Below are 16,429 nucleotides of genomic sequence, written 5' to 3' on the forward strand. Positions count from 1 at the left end.
ACTATGCAGTCTTAACCAGTATGGGGTATTGATATGACCTTTGCTTTTTCACACCAAACTTTCTGTAGGGCAGGAGATTAACATAAATGGGAAAAGCTCACAGAGATAGCTAATTCCACAATCCTGCATTCATGACAGGGATGCTGTTCTCAAAAGGACATGGACTGAAGTTGTAGTTATAACATTGTAATCCTAATTTCTCAGCCCATGCACCCTGTGGGCGTGATTCCTCATTTGAAATGATGAAAATAGTCTAATAGCGAATGAGAACATCTAACTGGAAACTACCTGTCCAACAGGCTCTGCAACTAAGAAAGTGAGGTAATGCATTTTCATTGAGGCGACAACAACGATAGGTTGACAAGATCTTTGAAACACATGCTGCAGTAGAATACAGTTCCAGAAGGCAGAAGAGATGCCATTTTGTTAACCTCTTTTTAAAAAAATTCCAATTCCTTTCATTTGCTCCAAATCCCTGATTACTCTTGCTCCCCAGGTAAGTTATTTCCAAGTCTGTCAATTGATTCTGCAGTTATGGCTTACTGGACAGTGCATTTCACATTCTTACAATCGTTTTTGCATGATGCAGTTTCCAGACTTCCTTTTTATTGGCTTAGTTCAAATTTAAGGTTTTTCTTTTCCAAACTTCTCTTTCTAGAGGAAAGGCTTGTCCCCTGTCCCCCTCTCAGTTTTTATTGTTATTTTAAAGACCACAACTAGATCACCCACCAGCATCCTTATTGCTAAGTGAATCTGTCATCATTGCTCAGTTCCTTCATCTTTTGTCCATCACTGGTTACAATACACTGGTTCGGCCTTAACTGCAGTATTGTATCAAATTCTGGGCACTGCACTTTAGGAAGAATGTGAAGGATTCAGAGAGGGTGCAGAAAAGATTTTCGAGAATGATTCCAGGGACGAGGGATTTCAGTTACCCAAGATTGGAGAAGCTGGGGACACTCTTCTTAGGCAAGAGAAGATTGAGAGGAGTTCTGATAGGAGGTGCTCAATATAATGAGTGATCTAGACAGAGTAGGTAGAGAGAAAGTGAGCCCATTGTGGGAAGGGTCGAGAACCTGAGGACTGAGATTTTAAAGTAAAAGGTAGATTTCTAATGAAGTGATTGAAGATGATCTAAAATGCACTTCCTGGAAGGGTGGTGGATGCAGATTCGATCATGGTCTTCAAAAGGGAAATGGATAAGCGCCTGAGGGGAAAGTACATTGCAGGGACATTGTGGAATGGCCAGGGGAGTGGTACTAGCTAAATTGCTCTTGCAGTGAGCTGGTACAGTCTCAACGTGCCAAATAATCGCTTTCTGTGCTGCAACCTATGATTCTTCTATGATTCTAGACTTTCTTCAAGACCAGCACATTCTTAAGGTGATTATTCCCTTGGGGTAAGATGAGCAGGACCAGCTGGATATAAGATGGGATCCAATGGAAGTTCAGAATCAAACCAAGTTTCAATGGGAGATCTTGTAATCTGGTGATCAAACCAGAACATATCTACAGTACTTCACTATGCACTGTGGATGATTTGACTAGCCAACCAATTCACCAACACCATCTGTACAGCCTGACAGTCACTTAAGGGTGTGAGTCTCCTGTTTGATTTCAGACGTTGGAGTCAATTCCTTCACTAGATGAATTCTGTTAAGTTGGGTGAGTTTAGATGGTTAAGCCTCATAAGTATTTCTACACACACTTGAGTATTCCTAAGCCTTAGCTTGATCAACAGCATTGTGATTTCTCTGTATTAAAGTAAGTTTCGATACCACTTTATGGATTGTGCATGTACTCTTCCTTTGGGGCAAACAGAAGCTTTATATGCAGCTAAGTTTGAAGACTCAAAACAGCAATGGGCTTCTAGTAACTTCAGGCATAAAGAAATCCCTGAGTTTGAGCACCCAAGATATCTATATCAAATGTGTGGCATATTGTGTTATACATACTTCCTGTCATACTGCAGACTGGATGCTACTGCTGGGAACATATAGGAATGTCGCTGCACACCCCGAGAAGTGCTTAGGAAAATGTGAAATTTCCACGGCAGGAAGAATAAAAGAAGTATATTATCGAAATGGTGAGAGATTGCAGAGGTCTGAGATGCAGAGGGATTTGGGTGCCCTAATGCATGAACCGCAAAAGGTTAGTATGCAAGTACAGCAAGTAATTAGGAAAGCTAATAGCGTGTTATCATTTTTGTAAGGGGAAATGAATACAAAAGTAGGGAGGTTATACGTCAGTTATACAGGGCATTGGTGAGACCACATCTGGAATACTGTGTACAGTATTGGTCTCCTTATTTAAAGAAGGATGTAAATGCATTGGAAGCAGTTCAGAGAAGGTTGACTAGATGAATAGCTGGAATGGGAGGGTGGTCTTATGAGGAATGATTGGACAAGTTAGGCTTGCATCTGCTGGAGTTTAGAAGAGTAAGAGGCTACCTGATTGAAACATTTAAGATCCTGAGGGATCTTGACTGGTGTTGATGTGGAGAGGATGTTTCCTCTTGTGGGAGAATCTAGAGCTAGGGGGTCACCCATTTAAGAGAATTTTTTTTCTCTCAGAGGGTTGTGAGTCTTTGGAACTCTTGCTCAAAAGGAGCTGGAAGCAGAGTGTTTGAATATTTTTAAGGCAGAGCTAGATACATTTTTGATTAACAAGAGGGCGAAAAGTTATCAGGGGTAGATGGGAATATGGAGTCGAGGTTACGATCAGATCAGCCATGAGCTTATTGAATGGTGGAGCAGTCTCAAAGGGCCGAGTGGTCTACTCCTGCTCCTAATTCATATGCTCGTGTGGTTGCATTGAAATTGTGTTGGAATTCTTCTCTCCCTAACAGCTGAATTTGTAACTAGAAAGAAACCAAAAGCAAATTGAATGATCCACGGTGCTATTCTGGTGGTCATTTGGGCAATAAACAGCATGCTGAAATTATTCCTAAAGACTGTGTGTGATTTCCTGAATGAGAAGGTATAGAGTACTTAAACATATTGAAATCTGCAACACCCAAATGCCTTGGTGTCTATTATTGCTTAATTAACCAAAATAGTTCAGATCCAATAAAACAATCACAGATTCTGTTATTAAAAGGTAAAACTGTACCTTTTTAAAGTTTTTTTTTTTACTTTGCTGATAAAGAGACAGGCTGTCCAGGCTTTTCATCATGCACTCATCAGGACAGAATCACAAGAATACGAAGTCTCAAAGGGAACAACAATTTATACTGAATAAACTAAAGAGTGCTGATTGGTTGCCAAGTGCACTCTGATTGGTCGCCAAGTGGACTCTGATTGGTCGAGATGTTGCCATGGGGAATGTACCAGGAAAAATTTAACTGTCAAGCCTTTGCTTAAATTCAAACCAGGCAAGTCAACTCTGAGTGGTCAAGGATTTGCCACAGGGAATGAACTGGGGAATAGCATCTCCCAAGATTTTGTTTAGTTGAAAAAGACTGCTTGCAATAGGCAAAGTATTGACCATACTCAACCAGCCCACGCTTGCAAAACACAGAACATAGTGTCCAACATTAGATGTGATTCGCAACTGGATAACACTTGCCAAACAATACTGATTGTGCTAAGAATTATACTAACAACCAACTTAAAATCATCAGTTGGGCTTGTACTGTGGCTCACATATGCGTGTTAAAAGCTACATATATTCACACACAGGACCCTATCCTTTGCAAACATAAGAACATATCCACACATTGCACCTTTTTCAACTAAACAATAGCTTGGGGGACAGCCATTTTCTTGGTTCATTCCCCATGGCAATGCCTTGACCAGAGTCGACTTACCTGGTTTGAATTTAGACAAAAGCTTGGAAGCTAACTGTTCCCTGGTGCATACACCAGGGTAATGTCTCTACTAATCAGAGTCCACTTGTTAACCAATCAGCACCCTCTTCTCCTGCAGTATGAACTGTTGTTCCCTTTGAGATTTGGTATTCTTACGATTCTGTCCTGATGAGTGCAAGACGAAAAGCTTCAATAGCATTTCTCTTTTTTCAGCAATACTCATGCTCTGTGCTCCCAAGCGACTATTTGTTTTCACTTTCTGGAAATTTCATGGAGAAATAAAACACCCAAGATATATCTGTCATCATGAATTTCTCAATAATTAGGTGATTTTCTTATCCATTAACCGGAGGGTTGAAAATTTTGGTGGCTTTTCATTTAATCTTCAGCTTCAGAAACAAGATCCTTGGTGCCTGAAAAATGATTTACTCTGAAACCTCTCACTCCTCTGTAAACCTAACAATAAGTGAGTGCAACTCATTTTCTTCTTGCTCACTGGAGTGACTAATTGCTCAAATAATAAGGTTATTAATAAAGTCTAAGAATGCAAACACTCTTTGGGTCGTAACTTTCAAGTTCCGGGGCATTGTATCTGGGGGTGTACCCCAAAGATGTGCTGGGAAACCCTCCCCCGGAAGTTCCCAGGACTGCAAGGCAATTACCTGGGAAGTGCAAACTTTCTATTGGCGATCACCCTGCATTGGGAACCATCAGAAAATTGCGATTTAAATCACAAACTTCAGATGGTTCAGACTAGGTTTACATCAATAGTTACCCAGAAAAATTAGAATTAAAACCATTTCTATCTTCTTGGCAACTATTGTACAGCTGCATACAATCCCTCCACAGGATTCCCGTCACAACCCCGAACCCCCAAGGGACTTCCTCACTCCCTGAGAACTCTTCAACTACTACTTCCGCCGCCCTCCCACCCACAGGACTTCCCCAAACTCCCCAACGTGATTGCCTCTAACCAACTATCCCACAGGGACTCTCCCAACCCTCCGCTTGCCAACACCCTACGGGACTACCCTCCCCAAATAACTGACTCACAAAACCTCCTCAACTCTGCACCACACCCCTAAGCCTTGTCCCATCTCCCCCCTGCTCCCCCCCCACCCTCCCCCCTCGCCCCCAACCCCCACACACAAGGCCTGGCCCACCAATCCCCCCACCCCATTCACAAGGCCCGGCCTGAGTCGAAAGGTCAAGCAGGATAGGATCGGCTGGATTTTCAGCTAAGAACTTTTGAGCAGAGTGGAAATTCGATTCAATTGCTACTCCATCGGAAGTTACGACCCATTATGTGTTATAGCATAGGAGATTAGATTATTTAATGTCAAGATACGTAAAAAATTATACTCCTGTACAGACAAACCAGCCAACAAAATAAAACAATAGATTTCCAGCATTTTAGAAGTGCAATTTTTAGGATTAGTTCATGGATTATCTCTACTTACAACAGTCCAGGATGAGGTCTCTAAACCAGCTTTTAAACAAACGGTGATCACCACAAACTGTGGAGAGAATGAAAAATATAATGGTAAGTAACTGCACCACCATCACATGAAATTCTACATCACATGAAAGAATGTTGTAACCACAGTAAATGTAAGGAGTTGTTGTTCGTAATCTCTGTGCACATACAGGTCCTGAAAATCCTCAGAACCAAATCCTGGCATGAGTCAAGACAACACTGACTGATGCCTTTCACCAATAACTGTTGTAATGGGCAGCAGGTGAAAATACTGCTATGAGTCCACCTTCAGCTGACCCATGCAAATGGGTCTGGAGAGGCCTTCCTACCCCTACATATTCCTTTTGGCCCTCTTCGGCAATTAATGACACTTCCCTGGCCTCCTCCCAGCCCCAGCAAGGATATACTTGCATCCAATTGGAGGCCAGTATGCCTCACCTCACATGCCACACCAGCCTCCAGATCTACACATGGTACTCCTGATTTTGTGAATCTCTGCCTCTAGCTCCGCCCTGAAGACATCCGTCTTGTAAGCGGCGGAGAGAGATGCTGCCCCTTACAAGGCATGACAGAAATGTCAGAGAACCAGTGCCATCAGGACCTGCCCTTTTCTGGTAGGTTCCACCTGCTAGAAGTTACAGCAGGAGACTGACAGAACCCCTGCAGATATTCCTGTGCACAATTCTGGTGAAAATCAGAAATCTAATTTTTTTTCTTCTAAACAAATGTTCAGGTTTAAAGCTTACACAATCCTTTGAAGTTTAAAATTTCAACCAGCAGTGAAATGAAAATAATGGTTAAGGTTTCCTGAGCACAATGCTGACATTCCCCCTCCAGATGCAATCCAGTAATTCTCCTCCCATCTCCCGAGGCTATGACAACATAGTTCTTGTGCAATTCTCACCTGTTCACTGTTGCTCTCTTTATAGTGCTCAACAGCAGAAAACACAAGGGAGAGATGAATTTTCAAGCAATACATCAAAAGCTTTGTGTCTGATTAAGAAAAGCTGGGAGCTCTAAAAGAAATATTAATTACTGTACTCAGTCTAGTTGCCAGCTGTGAGATCTGAAGAGTGATTTTAAAAAAAAAGATCTGTTCAACAAAAAAACTTCAAGCGTGTTCAGAGAATTTTAATCCTGAAAATACGGAAACCTAAATAAAAATTACAGTACACTTTAGATTTCTAATATTAAGACAGCATTCAAAATCTAGGCTTCCTTCATTATTAGTACTTGGATCATGTGTGTTTTTGCCAGGGTTTTAACTGGAACATCCAGGCTTTTGTCCCTGTCTGCACATTTTTTGCACTGCAGGTTCTGCATCACTGGAGTCATTGTTTGGATAGGGTTTTACGATGTGTATCTGTAAAGTAATCACAATGGCTTGAAATTTCTCTAACAGGGAGCGCTCTGTGTAACTTCAGAGTATATTGCCCCCTTACCAGCCAAAATCATTCACCTTTGAGGGATGGAGTCTTGTTACGTCAGGCATTAAACGGGTCTCAGTGAATCTTGTGGCTGTTAATGTTTTTGGCAGTGCTTTGAGCAGATCCTTCCAAAACTTTCAGCTGTTTTATAAGGTATACTGGACTAAGTGCAAGATGGATTCTGACACGTACAATGGAATTTTACGGTGCTGGAGGGTAGCAATTCTTATCCTCTCATATTTCGCAGTAGTCAGTTGAAATTTCTGACCTGTCATTGTCATCTACAGCTTCCTATCTTGGTTCTCAGTATGCCATTGTGACAAGCTTTTCCACTTGCTGCATATGCCTATTGTTTCTTTTTGTGGTCAACTACAGGGATTCATATTCTATCTCGTTTCCTTGTCTCAATTTTTGTTATTGTAGTAAATTATCTTGCTCAGGTTTCAGCTGTCCCACCTCTGTGTCTGATATATAATCTCAATATTCAGGCAATCTCAGTTTGCATATAGCTGTATATAAGCATATAGTCATGATTTGTATTCTGAGGCCACAGAAATGACTGATACAAATTTAGTGTCAAAATGCCCATTGGCAATTCATAAATGTGTTCTTAGCCTCTGTACTCTGGTACTCCTTTCGCTAGGTAACTTTACAATTTATCAGCCAGAAGTCCACTGATAGAGCAATATGGTTGTCATCACTGTTGCAGTGACTCAAACCAAGCAGAGAATCCTTAAATTTTAAGTGTATGTAGCAGCCAGAGCAGCAGTGTTATTAGATATTTGTGATTCAAGGAAAGGGATGTCTCGAATTGTGTGTCTTCCATATATGATGAAACAACATTTTTCTCCGTATACTTTATATTTTGTGGCAGATTCAAGTAGACTTGACGCAAACAGTGGCAGAAAATGGGTTAGGCACAGGGACAAGAGGGGCCGAAGACTGGATAATTGCAGCTGAGAAGAAAAGATCTGAAATTTTTTTGTGACAAGGAATCATGTAATTATAACAATTTTTATGATCAGTAGTGAGTGTAAATGCTTCTAGGTCGCATCAAATAGGTAGAATTATTAGACTTTAAGTGGGTAGAAACATTAGTTTTTCCCTTCGTTTACCTTCTATTACTGACAAGGCTCTGGGCTTGTATATAATCATGAAAGTGACCTCAGTATTTCAGCATTCAATGCAGATAGTGTATGTAAACAGGACGAAGTCTGTATCAAAAAGAGAACATGACCTTGAATGATTATGTACACCTGAAGTGAAGCAAACCAGTACAGAAGTGATAAAAACAAAAAACTGCGGATGCTGGAAATCCAAAACAAAAACAGAATTACCTGGAAAAACTCAGCAGGTCTGGCTCGAAACGTCAACTCTTTTCTTCTCTGCCAATGCTGCCAGACCTGCTGAGTTTTTACTGAAGTAATCATCGATGTACCGAAGAAAGAGTTGTGGAAGGGGGCCGGAGTAGGACTGGAACAAGGAATGTTCTACATACCCCATAAAGAGTACAGAAGTGCTTTGCAAAATAATTTCCACTATGACCCCATTTAACTCAGCATCACCTTCTGAAGGGCAATTAGGGATGGACAACAAATGCTGTTGCCAGTGATGCCCACATCCCATGAAAGAATATATAAAACTCTTGAAAATTAACACGATCCTAAATGCCAGCAAAAACAAAACAGCAATAAAGTAGCAGAATAACATTCAGAATATAATTAAAGCCAGCTTATTATAGAATACATGATATATCATGTAAAATGCAGATCTGTTTTTTTAAAGTACTTTGTAAAAATGTTATTATTTTAGAAACTCATGTAGGTTTCAGCCAAGTTCTCCATATTTCCTGGTGATGGAAAATTCAGTGATGCCCTCTCTGCCCATCCTCCCACACACACATTGTAATCAGCCCTTCTTCCTCCCCCACACAAACGCCCCTCTTCCCAACGGTCATCACCCAATACACTCACTTAGCAGCCCCTCTTCCCAAACACCTGCCCATCCCCCAACCCCCTCTCCCCACCACCCCCTCCCCCTCTCCCCAATCAGTCATTCATCAGCTTCCCTTTCCAACTCCTTTACCAACCCTCCCCACTTCCTGGCTTGCTAAAACCCATTGAGACTCAGGATCAATTATTACCCCCACCTGCTGAGACTTGGAGTCCACTACTCCAGCATCCCCAAATGCTACCCACGGCTTGCCAAATCCCGCAACTCTACCAAGCAGCCAGAAGCAGAGAAGCTCTCTCGATGGGATGAGTGGCGGCTTCCCCGGGTCTGCTCCCGGCCTCATTATTGTCAGGGATTACCAAACTGAAACACTCTCCTCCCAGCCTTGCCGACATAGGAGGTGGCAATGATTGAGGGAGGCAGAGGTTTGAAAAGAAATTAAAAGGGCAGAATCCCATTATCCAAAGCTTAGAATTCTACCAAATGGCAGAAATTTCTCATCCCTGTGGGCAGGTCTAGCATCAATTTCCTGCCAGTCCTCCAAAACCTCACAGGCTTCCTGCTGCACTCGCACCAAACCCATTTGTCATGTGTAAACAATATTAAATAAGGTTTTGAGGGCAAAAGCTACATTTCCTTCCCTAGTCACCTATCACCAGAAAATGGTGCCCATATGAAAGAGGTGCTGCACGTGGTTAAGCATAGTAAGCAGAAAGAATTATTTAAAGGTCTTTGTCGTGACCAGATTTTTTGGTTGTGCAGAGTTTTCTTGTGCAACACGTTTTCTGCAACTTTTTCTAACTTTACCTAGTTAATTAGTGCAGTATTATTCCGAATTATATCCATTCATTCTAACACTCTTTGGTTCCCCCCTCCCCTCCCAAGCCAAAGACTTCTCACTTGGGTATTCCACTTAACCTGATAGGACATAGAAAATAGGAGCTGGAGTATGCCATTTGGCCCTTCAAGCCTGCTCCGCCATTCATCATGATCATGGCTGATCATCCAACTCAATAGCCTGCTCCCGCTTTCTCCTCATTTCCTTTGATCCCTTTCATCCCAAGAGCTATATCTAACTCCTTCTTGATTCTTGATGAGGAAAGAGGTCCAAAATCCAGACTGGTCATGTTCCATAGTGGTCACCTAGCACTCAGCTGTAGGTGCTCACACTGCCGCAGAATCACACAGCCTTGGTTGAACCTCTAGACTCAAGTAACTGAGGGGGCTGTCTTTCTCTCAAGATAATAGCAGAGTTGTGCCAGCTGCATACCCCTGAAGATTTGGAGCCCACCTCCACCAGAAGCGCTAGGCTTGATAGGCCAATGCAAATCTCACTGTGGCTGTCACTTCTACACCATTGTTCCTTTCAGGCAGCGTCAAGAGACATGCAAGATCATCTAATCAACTGTCCCAAATATATCAAGCAAATAACATGCTTTTTTTGTGAAGTAGTTCACCTCCTTGCCAATGGATCTTGTACATCAAAGTAAGAGGTGATCTATTTTTACATACTGTCCAGATTTGTCAGGTCCAAGGAACCTTGGACCAGAATTTGTAACTTGGTCCCACAACCAATGGATCAGGTCAAAGTTCTGCAGTCCTGCCACATCCTGCCATGAATGGTGGTGGACAATTAAACAACTAACAGGAGTAAGAGGTTCCACTTATATCACCGTTCTCAATCATGGCAGGAGCCCAGCAAATCAGTGCAAAAGACAAGGTTGAAGCACTTGCAACCAGAAGCTGAGTGGATGATCCACATTGGCCGCCTCGCGAGGTCCTCAGCATCACAGATGCCATTCTTCAAGCAATGTGATTCACTCCACATGATACCAAGATATGGCCGAAGGCACTGGATACAGCAAAGTATATGCGACCTGATAGCACAGCATCTCGGCTATCATTTTGAAGAATTGTGCTCTAGAACTATCTGCATTGTTAGCCAAGCTGTATCAATGTATCCACAATACTGGCATTTACTTGACAATGTGGAAAATTGTTCAGGTATATCTTGTTCACAAAAAGCAGGACAAATCCAATAAAACCAATTACCACCCCATCAGCAAACTCTCAATCATCAGCAAAATGATGTGAGGTGTCATCGACCGTGCTATCAAGCAGGACTTACTCAGCAATAACGTGCTCATTGACACTCACTTTGGGTTCTGCCATGGGCACTTGACTCCAGACCTCATTATAGCCTTAGTCCAAACATGGACAAAAGAGCTGAATTCCAGAGTGAGATGAGACATCAAGGCAGTATTTGACCGAGTGTGGCATTAGGAGCTCTAGCAAAGTTGAAATCAAAGGGAATTAGGAGGAAAACTGTCCACAGGTTGGAGTCATACCTAGTAGAAAGGAAGATGGTTGTGGTTGTTGGAGATTAATCATCACAACCCAGGACTTTTCTGCAGCAGTCCCTCGTGTCCTAGGCCCAACCATCTTCAGCTGCTTCATTAATGACCTTCCCTTCAACATAAGATCAGAAGTGGGGATATATGTTGATGATTGCACAGTATTCAGTGCAATTTCCAACTCCTCAGAAACAGAGCAGTCCATGTCCATTTGCAGCAAGGCCTGGACAATATTCAGGTTTGGGCTGATAACTGGCAAGCAACATTTGTGCCACACAAGTCCTGGGCAATGATCATCTCCAGCAAGAGAGAAGCTAACCATCTCCCTTAGACAGTCAATGGCATTACCATCACTGAATTCCCCCACCATCAACATTATAAGAGTTACCATTGGCCAGAGACTTAACTAAGCTAGCAATATAAATACCATGGCTTCAAGAGCAGGTCAGAGACTGGGAATTCCTGGGAATTCTATGACAAATAATTTATCTCTTGACTTCCCACAGCCTGCAAATCATCTACAAGGCACAGATGCGGAAGAATGGAGCTCCAACAATACCTAGAAGTTTGACGACATCCAGGACAAAGCATCCCACTTGATTGGCATTCCATCCACCAACTTAAACATTCACTTGTTTCACCATTGCCACACCATGGCTGCATTGCGTGCCATCTATAAGATGTGCTGCAGCAAAATAAAAAGGCTCCATCAACAGGAACTTCCAATCTGTCACACTACCACCTTAGAACAACAAAAGCAGTAGGCGCTTGGGAAGACCATAACTTGAAAGTTCCCCTCCAAGCCACATATCATCCTGATTTGGAACTATATCGCTGCTCCTTCACTGTTGCTGGGTCAAAATCTTGAAAATTCCTCTCTTACAACATGGTGGGTGTTCCTACACCAGCTGGACTCCACCATCTTCTCGAGGGCAATTAGGTTTGAGCAATAAATGCTAGCAACACCCACATCCCATGACTAAATTTTTAAAAAACCTGCAAAACCTATTGATTAATTGCCTACAGAACAGCAGGGAAGATGACAAACAGTGTTGCACAGCAGCTGAATGCTTAATTATCCTTGGTACTGGAATTCATTAAAGCATTCTGGAGTTCTGGGTTCCATTATGGATGCCATATAGATCAGAGGGTTCCTTAAAGACTCTTCAATTTTAGATCTGTGGAATGCTTTAATGCTCCACAGGATGGATATCTGGTGAGCCCAATACCATTAAGGCCTTGAGTTTGTGCTCAACATTGATAGACATAATCTTCTGCCTCAAATATACTTTTCTTTGCTGGTAGGGCAAATTTCATGCTCCCTTGTTGGTGACTCAACCAATGCTTGTGATGCTGGCTACATTTTGCTCAAATGACTATTTTTTGAACAAAGGGTTGATGCATGCTTTGTGATAATGATGGAAGGTCCAGGTCTATCTGTTGAGAAGAATAAAATAACATTTTCATATATTCAGCTAAACAATTAAAAATGTAGGTACTGTTTATTTGTATTAATTGGATTTGGAAAATAGAAAATTATTTATACAATATTTAGAAATTTTGGAACTGCTCTATAACATCTTTTATCAAAATATTGAAGATAAAAAAATAATTACTAGATCTGTACATTTTCCAATCTGTCAGCTGGGGGCCCATCCCTGAAAGTAAAACTTTGAGTGACTGGTCCTCCATGGTTGGATAATGTTTTCTGCAGCGCCATTTTGATCTTTTGCATTTTCTTCCTGGCACCTTGCCAACTGTTTTCTCGTTTTGGGGATTGTTTACAAATGGGGAATTTAAATCATTAGACACATTATGGTTCTTGATGATGAATGCTGTTTCATGCACCGCCACCTTCACCATCAAAAGTTCTGCTCAGTAAATTTTGGTTTCCTGGGCACTTTGGATATTCTTTCCAGAATTTCTCCATTAGAATTGCCGGAAGAATTTTTGCCTGCCTTATTTCTTTAATTGAAAAACCTGAAGGGCTAATTACCACACATCAGGAAACAGATTAAATGAATATTTATCTCATTGCTGTTTGTAAAGTCATGCAGTGTGAAAATAGCTGTCATGCTTCTACATAACAACCACTGATTTAATAGTAACACTCTATTTGAAATATTTTGGAAGGGCTGAGGTGAGATGTGGCAGGAAATGATCATAGAAGATTTAAAGAAACACCTCAAAAGGATGGGAATAAATTCAACATAAAAGACGACAGAATACTCAAAGCTAGAACTGAAAAAACGTCTAGCTTTGTAACTTTATTTGTTTTATTATTTGGAAGCAAAAAGATCTCAAGATAAGGCAAAAAAAAAAACAGTCTGGAGGTAACAAACCGATGGCAGTTGGGGTTAATAGCAGGAATTTACTATGGAAAGCAAACATTTTAAACAACTGCTTTAGCTCAAAAGTGTACTGTGTAGTTTAAATAATCTGGCAAGTATGGTGGTAGAGATGAAGATGGCTGAAAATCGTCCCAGCATTAGAGGGCTGACCCACCGGTCACAATGGCAGCTTCTCACACCGTATCATCCCAAACCCGCTGTATTAGTTATGCATTCCCTGGAAACACGCATTTCGATGGCGGGCGGGCTATCATTCACCTGCTCCGCCATCACCTCGCCGCTTCATCATGCCGGGTGCCATATTTGAAGTCCAGCTGTGCATACACACCTCAGTGCTTCCAGCCCAGGGCTGCTGCTCGGAAGACATGGCCTCAAAAGGCAAAAAGACTGCAGCTTCCAGGTTTAGTGACGTATTCCTCGAGCGTCTTTTGGACGCTGTGGAGGCCTGCCCTGATGTCCTCTACCCCTGCTCTGGCTGCAGGAGGGGCAACAATGTCACCAATCCAGCAGGGGAGGCTGTGGCAGTGGTGATCAGCGCCAATGCCCTGCAAAAGAGGACAGCCACCCAGTGTCACCACAGGATGAATGGTCTCATCTATTCCACCAGGAAAAGTCACTCTTCTCATCACTCTCAACTCTCTTGCTCACAAACCCATTACACATCCACAGGGATCTCACACCTTAAGGGACAACATCACTAGCTCTCACACACACCCTCACATCTCCATCAGGCTCATATCCTCTCGAGCTCATGTCCTCATTCCTGTTCATGGCTCCGCTCACCACACAAACATTACACGCCCCATGCGTCCTGCTCACTCTTTCCATCTTTCTCCATGTAGGAGAAGCCTGTTCACATCAGCAGGGAGAGGTCCCAGGCCAGAGGGTTGAGTGGCCCACATTAGGCCTCTCACTCACTTTGAGAAGTATGCCATCTTGCTGACTGGTGAGGACGTGGGCCGTGCCTGTGGCAACAGTGACATCAGTAGTGAACACCCACCACATCATCTCTCTCAGCAGCTGTGACTGCTCTCTTTCCTGCTATGCACTAATTATCTTTACTTTGGTTCACAGGGAGCTCTGCCAAGCAACTGACACCCCCAGCCAGCCAGTCCCTCAGCTCCATCCACATCCTCACCTCCAGCCAAGAGGACTCCTCCTCCATTGAAGAGCTGGAAATAAGCTGCCTGGAAGACCTGTCACAGTGCTTACCCACACCCTGCACCAGCACAGGGACACACACCTCAGTGGGACCTAGATCTAGAGCAGGGTCAGGTTCACAATCTGGTGGTCACCGCATGGACACACGTCCACAGCAGGAGAAGGCAGGTTCAGCCGAGCTCCCTGGCACTCAGAGGACTGCTGGGGATCAGGCAATGTGAGGTCCCAGTTAGATGATGAACCTCTGGATTAGGCCTTCCAAGTCATCCTGGACAGTCAGCAGAACATCACATAGAGCTGTTGAAAGCCCTCAACAGAGTGGCATGCGAGTTGGAGGAGTGCATCCACCTGCTCTCTGAAGAAGCGGTGCCCACATGTGCGCATATGGAGGCCTCATAGGGAGGATGACGGATGCCATGGAGACCCTGGCCCAGCGGAATGTGGAGATGTGCTTGGGCTGCACTCTATTGCAGGAGCCATGGGTGAGTTCCTGCTGTGGCAACACGAGAGGAAACGAGGCACCTCGACGTCCCTCCAGGTGCTCCTTCCCCTCAAGGAGTCAGGTCAGGGCCCTTGAGCACCCAAAGGTTGGAGGAGCAGCAGCTGGACACCCCTGGGTCATCCACTCAGGAATCTCAGAGGCTCACTTCCTCTGAGTCCCCTTTGCCTGTAAGCCCCTCAACCTTGTCCTGTCACTGCAGAGGGAGCAGCCGGCCCACGAGTGATTCTGGAAGGAGAAGCGTGTGTGTGAGAAACAGGCCTTTTGGAGCCTTGTGCAAGCACTTCCCCACACATGTGGATCATTCACGTATCACACTCACCTCAATGTTCTGAGCAGTTTGAGTGCTGTCTGCTGTGGTTCGCTTTCAGTTTTCCATCTGAGCTGACCTCCATCTCCGCCCACCCACTGATCACACTCCCATATAGTACCCTCCCGCCCTACTGCCTCACGCTGCCCTCGGTCATTCTCACCATTCCGTCATACTACACCCACCCTCAGTACACTACCCAGGAGGCAGTCATGGGCCCATCAGGTCCCTCCCTTCCATGTTCACCTGGACATCCCCCCCCTCGCTGGATCCCTTCCACCCCCAGAACCCCTTCCCTTGCTTAGAGCTCCCACCACCTCCGGACTCCCCGCCCACTTAGTCCCTCCCTCATCCTGAATCCCTCAGACACCCTTAGACCTTCCCCCCTTCCGACTCCTTCCTCCAGCCTTACCTCTTCCTCCAGTCTTACTCCTTCCTCCTTCCTGACTCCCTCAAACACCCTTACTTATTTCTCCAGCTTTACTCCTACCCTCTTCCTCACTCCTTCCTCCACCCTTATTCCCCCATCTCCGCGCTCCTTCCTCCTCCTGAACTTCCCCCCCCAACCCTGTTCTCTGCACTCCCTCCTCCCCCTGGACTCCCTCCCGTCTCTGCACTCCTTCCTCCCCCTGGACTCCCTCCCCTCTCTACACTCCTTCCTCCCTCTGGACTCCCTCCCCTCTCTGCACTCCTTCCTTCCCCTGGACTCCCTCCCGTCTCTGCACTCCTTCCTCCCCCTGGACTCCCTCCCCTCTCTGCACTCCTTCCTCTCCCTGGACTCCCTCCCCTCTCTGCACTCCTTCCTCCCCCTGGACTCCCTCCCCTCTCTGCACTCCTTCCTCACCCTGGACTCCCTCCCCTCTCTGCACTCCTTCCTCTCCCTGGACTCCCTCCCCTCTCTGCACTCCTTCCTCCCCCTGGACTCCCTCCCCTCTCTGCACTCCTTCCTCACCCTGGACTCCCTCCCTTCTCTGCACTCCTTCCTCACCCTGGACTCCCTCCCTTCTCTGCACTCCTTCCTCACCCTGGACTCCCTCCCTTCTCTGCACTCCTTCCTCACCCTGGACTCCCTCCCTTCTCTGCACTCCTT

The 16,429-nt window shown here is 44.3% G+C and overlaps 1 protein-coding gene across 4 annotated transcripts in view; it reads right to left on the bottom strand.

Moving 5' to 3' along the window:
* atp8a1 (ATPase phospholipid transporting 8A1) overlaps positions 1 to 16,429 on the bottom strand; it is a 474,917-nt gene that overhangs the window by 58,977 nt on the left and 399,511 nt on the right. For all 4 annotated transcript variants that reach the window (XM_041186502.1, XM_041186517.1, XM_041186510.1 and 1 more), the window contains one exon: positions 5,268 to 5,324. In XM_041186502.1, the coding sequence (XP_041042436.1) occupies positions 5,268 to 5,324 (57 nt within the window). The remainder of the gene's footprint in view (positions 1 to 5,267; positions 5,325 to 16,429) is intronic.

Source organism: Carcharodon carcharias, chromosome 1 (assembly GCF_017639515.1).
Source record: "Carcharodon carcharias isolate sCarCar2 chromosome 1, sCarCar2.pri, whole genome shotgun sequence".
Taxonomy (NCBI): Eukaryota; Metazoa; Chordata; class Chondrichthyes; order Lamniformes; family Lamnidae; genus Carcharodon; species Carcharodon carcharias.